Source organism: Aspergillus steynii (assembly GCF_002849105.1).
Source record: "Aspergillus steynii IBT 23096 chromosome Unknown P170scaffold_8, whole genome shotgun sequence".
NCBI classification, from domain to species: domain Eukaryota; kingdom Fungi; phylum Ascomycota; class Eurotiomycetes; order Eurotiales; family Aspergillaceae; genus Aspergillus; species Aspergillus steynii.
The window spans coordinates 299,103-314,761 of NW_020194405.1; the positions used below are offsets into that span (position 1 = coordinate 299,103).

Here is a 15,659-nt window from a genome sequence, read left to right on the forward strand (position 1 = left end):
CAAATCCATATATACACTGTCAATCCCATCTACTCCTTCAAATAAATCTCCCCCTTCTCATCGTACCCGATCTCCCTCATCTTGACATTCCTCAAATGACTCACACCCCCGGACAGCTCGCAATCATGATAGAACAAATACCAACGGCCCCGAAACTCCACGATCGAATGATGCGTCGTCCATCCCAGCACCGGCTCCAGGATACGACCACGATACGTGAACGGACCCCAGGGACTCTTCCCCGTCGCATACGCCAGATAATGCGTATCGCCCGTCGAGTAGCTGAAGTAGTAAGTCCCATTATACTTATGCATCCAGGCAGCCTCAAAGAAGCGTCTGTCATGATCATCCGCCGCGATGGGGGCCCCGGCCTCATCCAGGATCTGCAGCTCCTTCACATCGGTGTCGAACGACAACATATCCTCGCTGAGGCGCGCCACACGAGGAAACAGCGCCTTCTCCCCAGCCCCGGCAGGCTCCTGCGGTCCGGTCTTCGAGGCGTCGAATTCCCACTCCCCTTGCCCGTCTCCTGACGATGAGCCTCCCCTCGACCAACACTGCAACTGCCCACCCCAAATCCCCCCGAAATACAAATACCCCCTCCCATCGCCCCCGCCCTCCACCTCATCCACAAACACCGCCGGATCAATACTATAACTGCCCCTGATATACTCCCTCTCGGCACTAAACGGCCCCTCCGGCCTCTCCCCCACCGCAACCCCAATCCGAAACACGCCCTCGTGGTCCCTCGCCGGGAAATACAGGTAGTACTTCCCGTTGCGGGACGCCGCGTCGGGAGCCCACAGCTGCTTCGAGGCCCAGGGGACGTCGGGGGTGGAGAGGACGACGCCGTGGTCGGTGACGGAGGCGGGGTCGCCGGGGACGTCGAGCGAGAAGACGTGGTAGTCGGCCATGTCGTATTGGTCGCCGTTGTCGTTGAAGGGGATGGTGGATTCGCGGTCGTGCGAGGGGTAGATGTAGATTCGGTCGTTGAAGACGTGGGCGGAGGGGTCCGCGGTGTAGATGTGGTTGATCAGGGGTGGGATAGACATTTTGGTGGATTGGATTGCGTTTGTTGGGTGAATTGGATTGGTATATGGGATGAGGATGGGTATGGGGTGGTGGTGTTTATGGTGTCGATGGTCAGGTTATATACTAGTAGGCAGCGTGTTTATCCGCCGGCTAAAGAGAGACATGGAGTTGAAGACCAAGAGTTTACCCCGCAGGACGGGCGAGACGGCTAAACGGAGGAATTCATTATCTACAGTCCGTTCTGGACTAGGTGTTGCATCTTGTAGGGCTACTGGTTGATTGGTTCTTCCATTCCTAGGTAGTATACGGAGACAGACAAGGTATCATAGAGTAAAATCGCTGGCTTAAAGGCTAAAAGAATTTCTAAGAAAAAAAAAGGATATTTAAATTTACCCAATTACCCAATCTCTAATATCCAATCCACGTCCAACTCAGAACCCGTTCATCTTCAACCGCAATGCAGCATCCGAGTCCTGTCGCGCATGCAGCAGACACTCCTGCCACTCGCGATCCATGCGCGCCAGCATCTCCGCCTCAGTTTCTTCCGCCGGCGGTGCCGCCTGCTGAGGCTCGCACTGAGGCAGAGGCAGCGGATCGCACGGAATGGCAACGTCCGGGTCGGTATCCATCCTATCGTCGTCGAAGTTGTAATCACACTGGACGGGCGATTCACAACCACGAAGCCCGATGAAGCGGCCGAAGCGGCGACGCTTGGTGTCGAGGTTGACGTCGGACTCGTCGGAGGCGCCCACCCACGGGGGAATGGTGATGGGGTAATAAGAAGTTGCAGCTACCGGGGGGTAGATCTGGTGGTAATGGCGGGCCAGATCGTCCAGCTGGCGCGAGGTCAGTAGGTGGTAGGCGAGGATGGTACCAGGGAACTCAGGATGCTGGAGGCCTGTGGTGCTGGAGATGAGCGGGCAAAGGGGTGTCTGGAGATGATTCACGACGGAGTAGAAGAGCGGGTCGACTTGGGAAGTGCAGCGAGTGTCGACCTCTGACGACATGCAGCTCGATATACTGGTTGCGGGTGAGTACACAAACTGGAATTCGTTGGATTTGGGCGTCGAAGGCTCGACCGAGAGGCGGGAAGGGCGAGTGGAACGATTGCCCCGGCCCATCATTTTCGGCAGTTTTGTAGCTATATGATATGACAGTAGACAATGAAAATGAAAGAGGCCGGTGATGAGGATGGGGCCTGGATCTATTTACCTGAAAGGAGGTAGGCACGCTTTATAAGTATATCCGTCAGCGAAGAGGATTTCTGCAAAGGCAAAGATGAACTTGAAGTATATCGTTGCGACAGATTAGATTGAACGTGGTAAGCACTTCGCAACGAGATGAACCACGGTGGATGGTGGTGACTTTTATGTTGCGGGTGGAGACTCCTGAGAAAGAGATTAATTATAGATGCGACGAGAAAGAAAGATCTTATCTTTGTGTTCTGAAAGATCGTCGACAATGGACAAAAAGACTCCCAAATGAGGTTTTGTGTCAAGTCCCCATTCAGTGTCGATCCACTTGAATTACGTGCATTGTTGCGCCTTTGTCTCCGCGCATACAGCAAAGGGATGGTGTATTAAATCGCCATTGTCCGAGGATAATATACCGTCAAATTCCAGCTAGCATAAAGATCATTATGTTCCAATCTCCGGCACCATTGAAAGGGAACCTAGGCTAAGTAAAACGTGGTTATGAAAGCGCCATTTTACTCAGTCCCTTTTCCAGCGAGTTCCTTTTGTTCGACAAATTCTCCTCCGGGGGACTGGTGACCGGAGGAAGTCCGACATATTTGTTGATCCAGTTGAAGACGGTGTTGTGCCACAGCAGGGAGTTCTCGGGATTCAGCACCCAGTGGTTCTCATCCGGGAATGTCAGAAACTGGCTGTCCACGCCGCGGATCTGCAGAACGTTGAATGCTGCCAGCCCCTCGGCGATGGTCAGTCGATAATCCAACTCATTGTGGATGATCAGGTGCGGTGTCTGCCAGTTGCCAGTGTGTCGAGACGGATCCCATCGGTCCCAGTTCTCGGGGACCTTCCAGATGGGGCCCTCAAGATCGTGCACGGGGAAGTACATCTCTTCGGTACTCAGCAACGAGCGCACGGAGAAGACCCCGTCGTGGGTCACAAGAGCCTTGAAACGACGCCCTAACGGATGACCTTGGATCCAGTTCATCATGTACCCGCCGTACGACGCTCCAAGAGCCACCGCCCGGCTGGTATCCACGTAATCCAGGTTCTTTTCAATGTACTCGAAGCCTTTCTCCAGATCAATATAGGGTCTACCGCCCCAGTTTCCGCGGATCCCATCGGTGAATGGCTGTCCGTAACCCGTACTTCCAGTAGGGTTCGGGGTGATGACAACGTATCCCTGCTCGGCAAAGACAGCCGGGTTCCATCGCGTGCTCCACTGATCATTCCACGCCCCCTGCGGTCCGCCGTGGACCAAGTAGGCCAGCGGGTATTTGTTTCCTGGTTTGAAGTGAGACGGCTTCACCACCCAGGCATGGACCGGGTGGTCTTCGGCTCCCTTGAACCAGATTTCGTCGACCTGGGCGGCGGAAAGTCCAAAGCTAGCTCCGGCCCGGCCAATGGAGGATATGACACGCGTGTTATCGGGAGAATCGGGATCAACGATGCTCCAGACGCTATTGTCGACCAAGCTATTACTGGAAACAAGAAGACTAGACGACTTGGATGATGCCGGGTAAACCTCCGTCACGTAACCCGAGGAGGTAATCTTCTTGAGCACATCCGGGGTGGAGTGACGGATATTGGCGAGAGGAAACTGGTAGAGCACCCCGCGTCCATTCTCCTCAACCTGGACGAACAGCGACTTGTCGTCGTTGGCGAAAGTCAACGCCGATGGACTCAGATTCCAAAGCCCCTCGCCACCAGACGATCCAAACGCCTCGATCATCTCGCCATTCCACGGGTTGGGAACGTATAGTATACGGTTCTTGTCCGACTCGTAGCCGTCCTCGCGCATCGCCAAAAGAGCGATCGAACTGCCGTCCGACGAGAGAACCGGAGACGACATGGCTCCTTCCAGACCTTTGACGGTACAGATCTTAGACTGCGATGCTTCCATGCTGGTCCAGGAGAACATGGGGCAGTAGTAGCATGAGCAGGAGGTATGCGTGGCAGGGTTCAAGCTCGGGTCCTTCGCCACGAATACAATTGCACTGGGACTGATGTCAAAGTCCCCGGATCCCCCAAAAGGCGGGATGGGCGATTCAACACCAGCCAAGCCAGACACCGAGATCAAGTTGGTCAGTCCCGAAACAGAATACTTGCCGGCGTGCCTAGTAGCCGGGGACAGCGGAGCGCGCTGAAGCAAGCCATACCAGATGGCATTCCTCTGGGGCTCGATGTACGAGTCCCAGTGTCTGACAAACAGGGAGGTATACAGCTTTCCCGTGCTGAGAGGCTTCTTGGCATCGTGGGGATTGAACAGCGACCCGTCCGGGTTCGCCTTGCCGGTCACCGCAAAACCAATCTTGCCCGGTTCGACAACCGTGACCTTCAGATCGGATACCGGTCCTGGGACCGTGCCCGCCGTGTATGTTTTGTCCGTTTCACGCGCATCGCCGATAATGAAGCTAGTGTTGCCATTGGCCTTCGATTTCAGCCAAACGATCTGGTCGGAATTGTCCAGCCACTGCGGAGAGCTCGCCCCGGGATCATTGGTGACTAGGGCAGAGCGACCTGAGGCAATGTCCAGCACTCGGATTTCACTGGTCTTCGAATGAGATTCGAACGAGTAAGAGGTCTGAGTGTAGACTGCGAGGGTGCCGGAGGAATTGGGGACTGCGCCTGATCGGCGAGGAGCTCCAAGCAGGACCCTGGAGGAAATTAGTTAATTACACAATTTCCAGGGAAGAGAAGGTCCTTGGGAGTGGGTGACGAAAGGAAGCAGAGAGTTCCAGGAACTGCCTGTTTCCCCGCAATGACGGAGAGCTGGTAACTTACTCTGGGTTGAACTTCATTGATCTAATGGTCATGTCCAAGCTCTTGAAAAGGGGATTGACAATGCCGACGAAGAGCTGGGATGTCTTCAAAACAAGAGAAGAGGGAATGAAGGATAAGAAAGAGAGAAGAGAGGAGAGGAGAGGAGAGGAGAGGAGAAGAGGAGGTGAGCTGCAATGCGGAGAAGCAGAAGGTCCCCTTCCTTATCACACCACTTGGCCCACTTGGGTTTAGCGCGATCGACGCCTAGTGGCTGGCCCCGTGACACCGGGTGGCCCGATTGGGAAGTCTGTGGTCCGCGTTGCCCGGCGACCGCTGATTGGCTGCTCGGGCTGTACAACATGGGTCTGTTGGTCATCATAGAAGAAAAAGCTACATTACAGACATGGAATTTAATTTATCAAGACTGCGGATTAGGAGTATTCCGAGTGCTATTTATATATGTGTAAGGCGTAGGTGCTCGGAAGCCCAATGCCAGGATCAGGATCTGTTGGTATCGCAATTCCAACACACGCTAAACCAACGCTTGGTAATACTCCGTAGAGACAAAGAAATATCTTGGTTGCCATTCGGTAGATAATAGGTCGACCTGTCCGTACTTAATCGACGTAGTAGACCGCTTATTTTCTGGGTCCCCTATTTCCCTACCACCATCTGTTCTTCCTATATTTCCGGAGTAATTGCCCCGTCTACTTCATTCCAAAACCTCCCAGGAGGTATGCACATCCTGTCATTCTCGTTTTCATCCAGACCATAGTCACAGCAGGCGTCATTAGTTTTACCCCAGCCGGTTCTGCCCTTCGATGGGGTGCATTCCCATTTATCGCGCTTTGCGTCTGGCAATGCATCTCAACGTCAATCGACTACCTCGTGCGTAGTCCTTGGGCAAGTTTGGTAGGAGGTCATTCCGTGACGCTTCTCTTCCAATACATCGACCTTGTGCTTCTGAGACGATGGACTGTTGAATTGAGCCACTCGAATCCAAGAAACAGGTTCTGGATGCGGCGATTCGCATTGGGTCTGTCTAGCACATGGAACAGTCGATTTGTGGGGACACGCGAGCAAGTCAAAAATGTACCGCGCTTCTCAAGTACCGACCCAAAATATATCCCGACTCGAAGTGTGTTCCTGCGTAGCATGGCCACCCGAATTCTTGTGAGCTATGTTCTCCTGGACATACTAGGTGCTAGTGCCGATCCCGAAGTGAACGCGCGGTTTTACACCCTAGCCAAAATCCCGGTTTTTGGCCGTCTGGGTGAGATTTCGAGCGAAGAGCTTCTCATGCGCGTTGGCTGCGTGGTTGGTGCAGCAATCGGTCTGGTCTGCACTCAAGGTGGAATATACTGCATTTTTGCCGTCGTCGGCGTGTTGCTGGGTGTCTCGGATCCCAAGGATTGGCCACCCTTCTACGGATCAATCTTCGACGCTTACACTCTTCGTGGATTCTGGAGGTAAGTATTGTCTTTGCGTCGTGATCCGTGGAATCATACTAACCGGGTTAGTTGTTCGTGGCATCAATCAAACACTCACAAGCTCAACTCCATCTCGCGATATCTGACATACGAGCTCATGAAAATCCAACCGCATACTCTAGGTGCCAAATTCACTCGCATGGGTGTGGTCTTTGCCGTGTCGGGGTTCATGCATTTCTTGATCGACATCTCGGCGGGAATTCCTGTTTACGACTCGGGAGCTATGCGATTTTTCTGTACGCAAATAGTCGGAATCATAGTCGAAGAGCTATTCAGGGCTGCTCATGGTCTCATTCGACCGCAGCACAAGACTGAAACGCCGTCAAAAAGGCAAAGGGCGGTGGGATATGTGTGGGTCGGCGCATTCCTCGTGTGGTCCCTTCCATCTTATGTCTACCCGATGATGTACCGGGGTGCGTTGGGTCTGGATGATTCGGTGGTGCCCGTGAAACTGGTACAGAGAGTGCTGCAATAGTGGGTTTGTTACTCGACTTCTGGAGCACAGAAATACTGTCGGCAGTAGCACAAAGTAGTCTGAGGGTCATCGAAGGCGACTCGTGAAGTATATATATCTCGGTCATCCGAACGACAAATGAAAATCCGCATTCGATATGGAGCTGTAGAGTAGACACCACAGATAAAAGAAATTACCCCATAATTCTGATCGTTAGACATTGGCATCCGACCACTACCAGGGATGGCACTCACGGATAGAATCGACGGGGTTGAGCACGATCCCATACTGGACCAACCATACTTCGTGCAACCTGGCCCTTGGCTCTAGTGATGTAATAAGTCAGCGCAGACCGCGGAGATCGATGACTTTGATCCATTGAAGGGCATCCCCAGAGACTTGGCGGGCGGAGAGAAGCTGGAGATGATCTCAGGATCTCCGGCGATGACGTCGGAGGCCGCTCCACGTGCTCCACCTGGACTGACGGGCCAGCGTCATTGGTGTCACTTCTACTACGCAGGAGGTATACTCCCATTCACTGTCCTCCATGGCGTCACGGCACATTCCTCGAGAGGGAGCGTCTATATATTGATGGCGAATCCATCCTTCGCCACCTTCCATCCTATTATACGCTCTACTCTGCTCTACCATCCAAGCACACAACGATAGACAACCATCGCTAACATCCCATCTACTTCTCATTCTACCACTACCACTACCTACCACTACCATCCACTAACCAACATGTCTGGCATCCTCCACAAGGTCAAGGAGGCTGTGACCCATCACGGTCATCACCATGAAACTCCAAACAAGTCCCATGCCGAACCTACCAACCAGACCTACAACCAAACCCCCACTACCACGCACACTGATGGCTATGGCGCTAACACCACCACCTCCGGTCCCTACCTGCACGGCGACGAGAAGCCCACTTACAATGCCCCCATGGGCGACGATGGCATCTCCCCACGGACCAGCACCGTCAACACCTCGCAGCCACAAAACACTGGCGACAAGCCAAGCAACGTAGCCAACAAGGCGGACCCGCGCGGAGACAACGATAAGGCCAACGCCAAGGCAAAGGACGACATCAGCCGATTCTACGACGAGGTGCGACAGGGAAGTATCGGCGGCGCGGGCGTGATCCATGCCTCGGGAAGCAACGGACCAACCACCACCAAGACGTTTGATCCCCAGGCGAGTCTCGGCAAGGGTGGTGGTGCTCAGGTCCACTCGTCTTCGGCGGCGGGCAGTAGCTACAATACCAATGCGCCTGGTAGTGGGAGTGCGTCGCAGACTACCGGACCTCATGGTAGCGATGTCGCGAACAAGGTGGACCCGAGGGTGGATTCTGATCTGGATGGCTCTCGCACTGTGGGTGCCCAGCGTGATGGATACTAGGTGCTTTGGTGATGGTTGTGATATGATACCCTTTTGAAAACACCCGGGGATGATTCCTTTTGTAGTTTATCAGGTCTTAGTTTGTTGTCGTTGAAACTGTACAATAGTAATGAGATTCATGATGGTTTTGATTGACGTAGCTTTCCATCACAACTAAGTGGACGCTCAAGTCTTGATAAAAGGTTAGGATGAAATAAATAAATCAACTCATCTTTTGTCTAACGTCAGTTCATATAATTACAACAAATCAACAAACCCACTCCGGAACCAAATGCCAACAGAATGATTTTGGAGTATAAACGATCAAAAGAAATAAATAACAATACACATTATTTACTCTTCCTCTTCCTCTTCTTCACTGTCCTCCTCCATACCTTCCGCGGCAGTCACGGTGAAAGTAGGAGCTTGATCCACGCCCACATAGCTGTCACTCATCAAGTACAGCGTCAGTTCATGCTCACCAGGGGTAGGCACGATGTATTCCAGACGCAGCTCCAATTTGTGGCCAATGGTGACACGCTTGATGGCAAGCAGGTTCTTGGTCTTCTCGTCGCCCACCACCAGCCACCAGTTCTCCATCTTCTTGTTGGGGTAGAAGGGCGCGTGGACCGTCGTGTCGGGCTCCTCATCCTCCTCGATCTCCCGCTCGATCTTGACCTTGAGGTAGGCCGGTTCGCCCGAAGTGACGCTCTCTGGGTCCTCCACCTGGAAGTCCAGATCGATGTTGGGGTACTTCTCGTTGGTGAAGGCCGCGGCCTGTGCCAGCTGCTTGTTGTCGAGGCCAAGTCGCTTGATGAGGGTAGGGTAATCCTTGTTTTCGGAGGGATCCATGGACTCCATGAATTCGAAGATGTCATTAATACTGCGCGAAGGAATCGGGTTAGTATTGATACAGGGACTGGCGAGTTCAGGAGAAAGAGGGACATACTTGTATTCGTTGGCGACCTTGATAACGTCCGGACCGAAGTGGGGGATTTGCTTCAAGGGGCTATCCCGATCCCACATGGCCTGAACCACCATCTGTGACATTTCCATGGCATTCATGGCGTTTAGATGTCCCTCTGACGAGAGAACATCCACACAAGCGCTGAGTAGGTTGAGGATCTTGCTGACAATGACCTCTTGGTCCTTGGCAAGGTCGATGGGCAGCTGCATGCGCGAGAAGTGGGCCTGCAGCAACACGAATGCCTTGAAGTGAGGAGAGTCGTACGCGGTCTCGGACATCTTCACTGGCACACGGTCGTAAACACGACGCAGAATGTGTTCCTCATGGCGACGCATTTGGATGGATTCAAACTCCGTGGCAGAAGTGACAATCTCGAGGATACCCTTGAGCTTCGTACGAGCAGACAGCGAGAGAAGGAAGGTCTGCATGGTAATGAAGGAGATGTTGTAGTAGGCGCCGATCATGGCCGCGTTCAAGGGAGACACGCTGTCGTCCTCTTCATCCAGATCGATGATCTTGGCTTCGGTAAACTCCTTCAGTGTGTTCTCCACGAGTTCAGACAGGAAAGTACTGAGACCCTCGTGGCTGACATCGCTCAGTCCGTAGAAACTAGGGTTGGCAAACAGACGACGGTAGAAGTAGGTGTGCGTCATCCAATCGACAGCATCCTGCGTTGACGTGATGGTCCGGGTACTGGTCTCCGTCACGAAAGCATCGTGGAGATAGGCCTGCAGGTGACTCTCGACGGGCAGAGCCTCGTTGAGGAACTTCTTGTAATATTCACGCTTGACGGCCGGGACCATCAAGACACCGCGGCCGATCTTATCCTCTCCCGGGCGGGAAGCCTTGCCGAACATTTGCAGAATCTCGCTGATAGGATAATCAATGTACCGATGCTCTCGTCCTTCGAAGAACTGCGTTCCCATAACAATCACCAGGTGTGCGGTGAGGTTTAGCTCCCAGCAAACATCGCGCGAGGCCAAGAGCACCTGAATGGCACCAATCGTAAACAGATGAGAGACAATACGCTTGTCGGTGGGACTCAACGCCTCGTGGTAATATCCGATACCGTGGGAAAGCGACTCGGCGAGAGTTCGCTCTTGAATCCGGTTAAGGAGAGGAGCCAGCTCGTTGACATCGGCATTAAGGAATCGATCTTCATCGTCATCAATGGCACAGGCAGCCAGCATATCCATGGCCGTCGAACGCGTTTGCTTCCGATTCGGCACGAAGACCAGCGCAGGCTTATCCGGAGACAGCTGCAAGATTGAGAGGTATGCGGGTCGGGCCATCGCGAGCATGAGGGAGGGGAAATGAGGGATGGTAAAGGACTGGAGGTGAAGCTCGAGAGGCACCGGGCGAGCGTGAGGGCTGAAGTTGTAAATGGTGTGCTTGTTGGCGCCAATCCACTCGCCAATGTCGCGAGCATTGGCAAGGGGCACACTCAGTCCAACAAGACGCAGACCGTTCTCGAGCTGCAGAGCAATGGAATGCATCCGAGAGACCACCACCTCGTAGATGTAGCCACCGTAGCCTCCCAGCATGTGAAGTTCATCCGCAATGAACAGTTGCACGGACTGCACGTTCTTACGTCGTTGCCATTGCCGGGAGAGAACGTCCCACTGAGTAGGTGTAGCGAGGACCAGATCCGCCTGCTCCAAGAGCTTCAAATCAGCAGTTGTCTCACCGGTGAGTTTCACAATGTTCTTGCCACCGGCAACATTCGCCAATCGCTTCTCCCAGTCAGCAAGTCGCTGGTCAATGAGTTCTTGGAATGGACTGATATAAACAGCCCGGCCGGCATCCTCCGTAGACCAGTGGCGAAGCAAAGCAAGCTCGGCACAGACCGTCTTACCGCTGCCGGTAGGGGCACCGACGAAGACATTATCATCCGTATCGAAAAGAGACTTGAAAGTCTGCGTCTGGATCTTGTTGAAGTATTGCCAATCAGGGTACAGTTGCTGGTAATCTTCACGCTTCAGCGCCTTAACGGGAGCCCGCTGCATGTCCAGCAGAGGCGTATGCGGCGGGAAGCGCTCAGGCAGGATCAGCTTCTGGAACGACACGGCGATCTTCGTTTCCGAGTGCATCCAACGGTCAGAAACAAGGGAAATGAAGTAGTTGGGAGGCATGGGCTCCGTAATGGGGACGGTGAACTCCACAAGGTGTTCATTCATCTCCGCCTCGGCGTGGTCCTTCCGCAGGACGAACTGGTCATGGAACAGAATATCCTCGCCATCACAGTCTTCAACCAAAATCCAGAAGTCCTGAGCATTGCCGTGCACGCTCTCATCCCAGACGAAATTGGGTGTGATAGTCAACTCGACCCGGAGCATGGAGCGAGTGATGGGTTGAACCTGAGCCTGCACCTCCAAACGGGGGAACTTGGCGACCAGGTCACAAACAACTCGTCCGGCCTTGGGCATGCCCAAGAGCTCGCCCATACGTGGAGGATCAAGGTCGAAGTAGCTGGCCCAAGGCACGTCGATTCTTTCAGCCTTCTGCATGATATCCCGGGGGCAAGAGGGGAATTGGCGAAGCGGTGTCATGGTCGGCCACATCCGCTTCTCGGCCATCTTGCAAAGATCAAGAGCCGTCTTCGCCACGGAAGACCAGCCCTTCTTCAGAGTGATTTCAAACAACGCACGCAGAATTCGTCCGGCAGACTGGGTGACGTAGACCATGTCTGCCATCAAAGCAAGACCGTCGAGCTTGAGTCTTGAGATGTAAGCCTGGAGGAGAACATTGATCTTGGAGTGGGGCTCATCAATGCCTTCCTTGACAGGCACAGGCACACGGCCTAGGAGTTTCGCCAATTCGAGTTTCTCATCCTGGCGAACGGGGATGTACTTGAACTCATCACTCAGAGCGAATAGGCGGAAAAGCTCAATGGTCGTGATCGATGGCTGGATGTGTTGCGAGTACGTCAACATGGAATTGTGGCCAATGTAGTAATGGGAGGCAATCCGGCCAAGCTCGGTGGATTGCAAGCGACCGGCCTTCTTCTCATACTTGACGAGACCCGCCCGTTCCAAGATGGTAGCAGCAGAGTGGACGAGATCAACACGCTTCTGTTCCAACGCATCGTCGTTCTCGTAATCCGCTCCAACACTGTACAGACCAGGAGAGCGAAGCATGCGCACAAACAGGTAGGTGTAACCAAGCCAGTCAACGGCCTCATCCCGCGTTCGGATGTTTCCAAGAACAATCTCAGCATTCATGTTGTCGGCGAGTTTACTCATGAGCTGACTCTCAATGGGCAGTTGCTGGTTCATGAGAGAGAGGTAATATTGAATCTCGGACTGGGACGTGATGATGATACCCTCACCAAATGTGTCATATTGAGGACGTCCTGCTCGACCCAGCATCTGTAGCACATCCTGGGGACTGAGCTCGACCCAGCTACCCTTCTCTGGCGAGTAGATTTGAGTACCCTTGATGATGACGGTATGAGCGGGAAGGTTGACACCCCACGCGAGGGTGGCCGTGCAGACCAAGACCTGAATACTACCATCGGCAAAGAGGGCCTGCACCGAATCACGGTCAGCAAGACTCAGACCAGCATGGTGAATACCAAGGCCGTATGGCATCAGGTCCTTGAGCGAAGCGTCGTCAACCGATTCGGCTTCTTCGGACAGAATGGCCCTGCTGGCAGCATCACTGCGCAGAATTTGACCTATCGTCTCCATCTCAAGAGCCTTGTCTCTGATGTACTTGGCGGTCTTGGCCGTTTCCTTCCGGGAGTGAACGAAGATCAACATCTGGTTTCGGCGTTGTCCAACCTGCTCGAGGACCTTGTTGTAGCAGATATCGTTCATCGTTTTCAATTGCTTGATGGCCTTCTTGTCGGTGACACCGATGAATTCCTGCTTCAGCGGGCACGGCCTATACGACCCATCAAAGTGGAACATACCCTTGACAGGATCCACTCGCAGAAAGTTGCCCACATCTCGGTAGTTGGGAAGGGTGGCACTAAGACCAACGATACGCGCCGGATCGCCGGTCTGCTCGCCCTTGCGAATGGATCTGCTGACGATGCTTTCAATGACGGGGCCTCGCTCATCGTGAAGCAGATGGATTTCATCGATGATCACCAGGCGCACAAGCTTCGTGTAGCTGGTCTCCGACGCCTTTCTCGTGATGACGTCGAACTTCTCGGGGGTCGTGACGATGATCTGGGTCTCCGCGATTTGCTGCTTCGTAAGCTGGCGGTCACCAGTAAGTTCGGCCACCCTGATGCCATACGGCTCAAGACGCTTGCCGAGATTGCCAACTTGCTCTTGAACCAGAGCCTTTAGGGGAGAGATGTAAACAATCTTGAAGTCGTCCAGCATGATTTCACCGGTTTCAGGGTTGCGATTCTTTCCAATCTCTCGCAGAATCGTGAGCATGGCAACGTTGGTCTTTCCGGACCCGGTGGGAGCGCAAACAAGCATGTTACCATCGTCGTGGAAGGCAGTAGGGAAACATTTGGTTTGAATGCGGTTGAGCTCCTTGGAGTTCCCGAAACCGACGCGAGCCCACTCGGGCAACTCCGTCGTCGGGAGGTTCTTCTCGCCAGGGTCCCTCTTAGCCTTCGGCGGTGGTACGTGAATTTCTTCGTAACCCTTGAACGTGCGCTTGGTGGAGCCCTGGGGCAGCTTGACATTGGGGTTGGTCATCAGATGGTTGCCCTGGTGGAAAACAAGGTTTTCCAGGTTAATCAGCCTCTTGGGTTGAAGACCGCCAACAACGCCACCGTCTGCCGGCTTTTGCTCCGGTTCAGCAGGTGCGTTCGGTACATCAACGTCCATGAGATCAAGCTTGATCTTCTTCTCGGGTCGGCCTGTCTCCTCTTCGCGAGCGGTCTTGCCCCGGATTTCATCCAAGATAGCACGATGCCCAGCCTCCACCATTTCAATTTCGACGAGATTGCGCGCATCCGCATCCTCGGCCACCCGTCGCCAGCGAGTTGCCCAAACAATCTTATCACGGTTGGTCACTAGTTTAGCGACAAGGTCGGGGTGGTCGTAATCGAACAGGTCCATGAGGTCGTTTTCGACGTCTCGCAGCGGCTTCTCCGCGCCGTCCTCGCCCTTACCACCTAGAATCTCAAGGGCTCCGGTGGCCTTTTCTTGCTGGATATGGGCATCCGAGTAAGCCTGTCCGATCTGGCGCTGGAGCCAGTAGGCGTCGATTTCACGGGCCGGAACATGAAGTCCTTTGTCTCGGCGATCCTCGCCACGAGACACACCACCATCGATGACCATTTCCTCGCTGCCATCCAGGTCTTCAAGATCCGCCTTCTCGGTCGTTGTCTCATCAACACCAGGTGCGTCTTGCTGGTCCGCATCTTCTTCATCCGAGTCTTCGTCACGGACTTCATCGACGGTACCCACGCGCTCGTCGTCTTCGTCTTCTTCGTCGAACACAACGGCGACGCCTTGTCGTTCATCAAGCTCTTCACCTTCGCCCTCTAAGCCGTCGTCCATATCTTCGTCATCGTCCTGTGCGTCGTAGTCGGTGATTTTCTTGCTCAAGTTCATAAGCTCATTAAATTCCTTGGGATCCATCGAGCTTCCGAGCAGATCGTCCACCTCCTTCTTCTTATCGAACTCCTTCATTTCCTCGTCCTTGAGTAGTTCTAATACGGCGTCGGCGGCACTTCGAACGACTTCGTGCGGAACATCGCCCAGATGGCCAGCGGTCGTGGTGAGGATGAGATCGTATGTGGCGCGGGTGGCCGGTGTACGAGGGCGATATTTCAGACCTTCGACGACGGCGTCAGCGGCGGACAGAATGCCCTGGCCCCGGAGTTGTGCTGGTTGGCCGCGTTGGCGTTTCTTCTGTTCTCGGGCGAGCACATCCTCGCCCTCTCGGATGGCGCCCCGCTCGATATCTGTCGGCCCAACAGCCTTCTTTTTCGATTTCGGCGCATTGTCGCGTGCGACGTTACCGCCCATCTCCCGGATGCTGATGCGACCTGCGAGGGATTCCGGGTCTCCGGTCGGTTCATCGTTGACGCGAGAAATAAAACGACGGTCCGCCTGGAGAACCAGGTTGGACATCGCCGAGTATTTGTACTGTGAGATATTTTGGTCCGCCATTTTGATTAGGATGTAATGCGATTAACGATTCGACGGGAATAAAAGGGAAAAAGAAGAAAGAAGAAAAAATCGTGTCACGACTTGTTCAAGTCGGCCGGGGATGGCTCGGTGGAGCTCTGGGATCAACCGGCGCGTCGAGACTCCTGCGACAAGAAATGAATTCTGGAATGAGTAAAAATCTTCTAGTAGGCTTCACAAACCTGAAGCATCCTCCTGCAGCAGGCAAGCTCACTTGGTGGTGTAGAGTCGCAAGCTGCCTGGGATTGTTGCGTGGTTGAGAAGGAGTTGCGTCGA

The 15,659-nt window shown here is 53.8% G+C and overlaps 6 protein-coding genes across 6 annotated transcripts; 2 read left to right on the plus strand and 4 right to left on the minus strand.

Annotated features, from left to right (window-relative positions):
- Positions 1-29: 29 nt before the first annotated feature.
- Positions 30-1,052, minus strand: P170DRAFT_512922 (glycoside hydrolase family 43 protein; the record flags this gene model as incomplete). Its single annotated transcript, XM_024855036.1, has 1 exon — positions 30-1,052. One exon carries the CDS (start codon positions 1,050-1,052, stop codon positions 30-32), a length of 1,023 nt encoding a protein of 340 aa, XP_024700071.1.
- A 411-nt stretch (positions 1,053-1,463) lies between these two features.
- P170DRAFT_429521 (uncharacterized protein) lies at positions 1,464-2,156 on the minus strand (the record flags this gene model as incomplete). Its single annotated transcript, XM_024847894.1, has 1 exon — positions 1,464-2,156. The coding sequence occupies one exon, from the start codon at positions 2,154-2,156 to the stop codon at positions 1,464-1,466; it is 693 nt and encodes a 230-aa protein (XP_024700072.1).
- Positions 2,157-2,724: 568 nt separating this feature from the next.
- Positions 2,725-5,038, minus strand: P170DRAFT_429522 (oligopeptidase family protein; the record flags this gene model as incomplete). The annotated part of the gene is made up of 2 exons (XM_024847895.1): positions 2,725-4,879; positions 5,007-5,038. The coding sequence occupies 2 exons, from the start codon at positions 5,036-5,038 to the stop codon at positions 2,725-2,727; spliced, it is 2,187 nt and encodes a 728-aa protein (XP_024700073.1).
- Positions 5,039-5,474: 436 nt separating this feature from the next.
- P170DRAFT_458457 (wax synthase family protein) lies at positions 5,475-7,163 on the plus strand (the record flags this gene model as incomplete). The annotated part of the gene is made up of 3 exons (XM_024851799.1): positions 5,475-5,492; positions 5,754-6,454; positions 6,506-7,163. The coding sequence occupies 3 exons, from the start codon at positions 5,475-5,477 to the stop codon at positions 6,948-6,950; spliced, it is 1,164 nt and encodes a 387-aa protein (XP_024700074.1). The 3' UTR covers positions 6,951-7,163.
- Positions 7,164-7,485: 322 nt separating this feature from the next.
- On the plus strand, positions 7,486-8,437 carry P170DRAFT_440019 (uncharacterized protein). The gene has a single exon (XM_024849972.1). It carries the CDS (start codon positions 7,674-7,676, stop codon positions 8,331-8,333), a length of 660 nt encoding a protein of 219 aa, XP_024700075.1. The 5' UTR covers positions 7,486-7,673; the 3' UTR covers positions 8,334-8,437.
- A 102-nt stretch (positions 8,438-8,539) lies between these two features.
- P170DRAFT_512927 (ATP-dependent RNA helicase BRR2) lies at positions 8,540-15,628 on the minus strand. The gene is made up of 3 exons (XM_024855037.1): positions 15,566-15,628; positions 9,262-15,508; positions 8,540-9,195 (listed from the first exon to the last, which is right to left on the minus strand). Exons 2-3 carry the CDS (start codon positions 15,363-15,365, stop codon positions 8,667-8,669), a joined length of 6,633 nt encoding a protein of 2,210 aa, XP_024700076.1. The 5' UTR covers positions 15,366-15,508; positions 15,566-15,628; the 3' UTR covers positions 8,540-8,666.
- Positions 15,629-15,659: the final 31 nt, after the last annotated feature.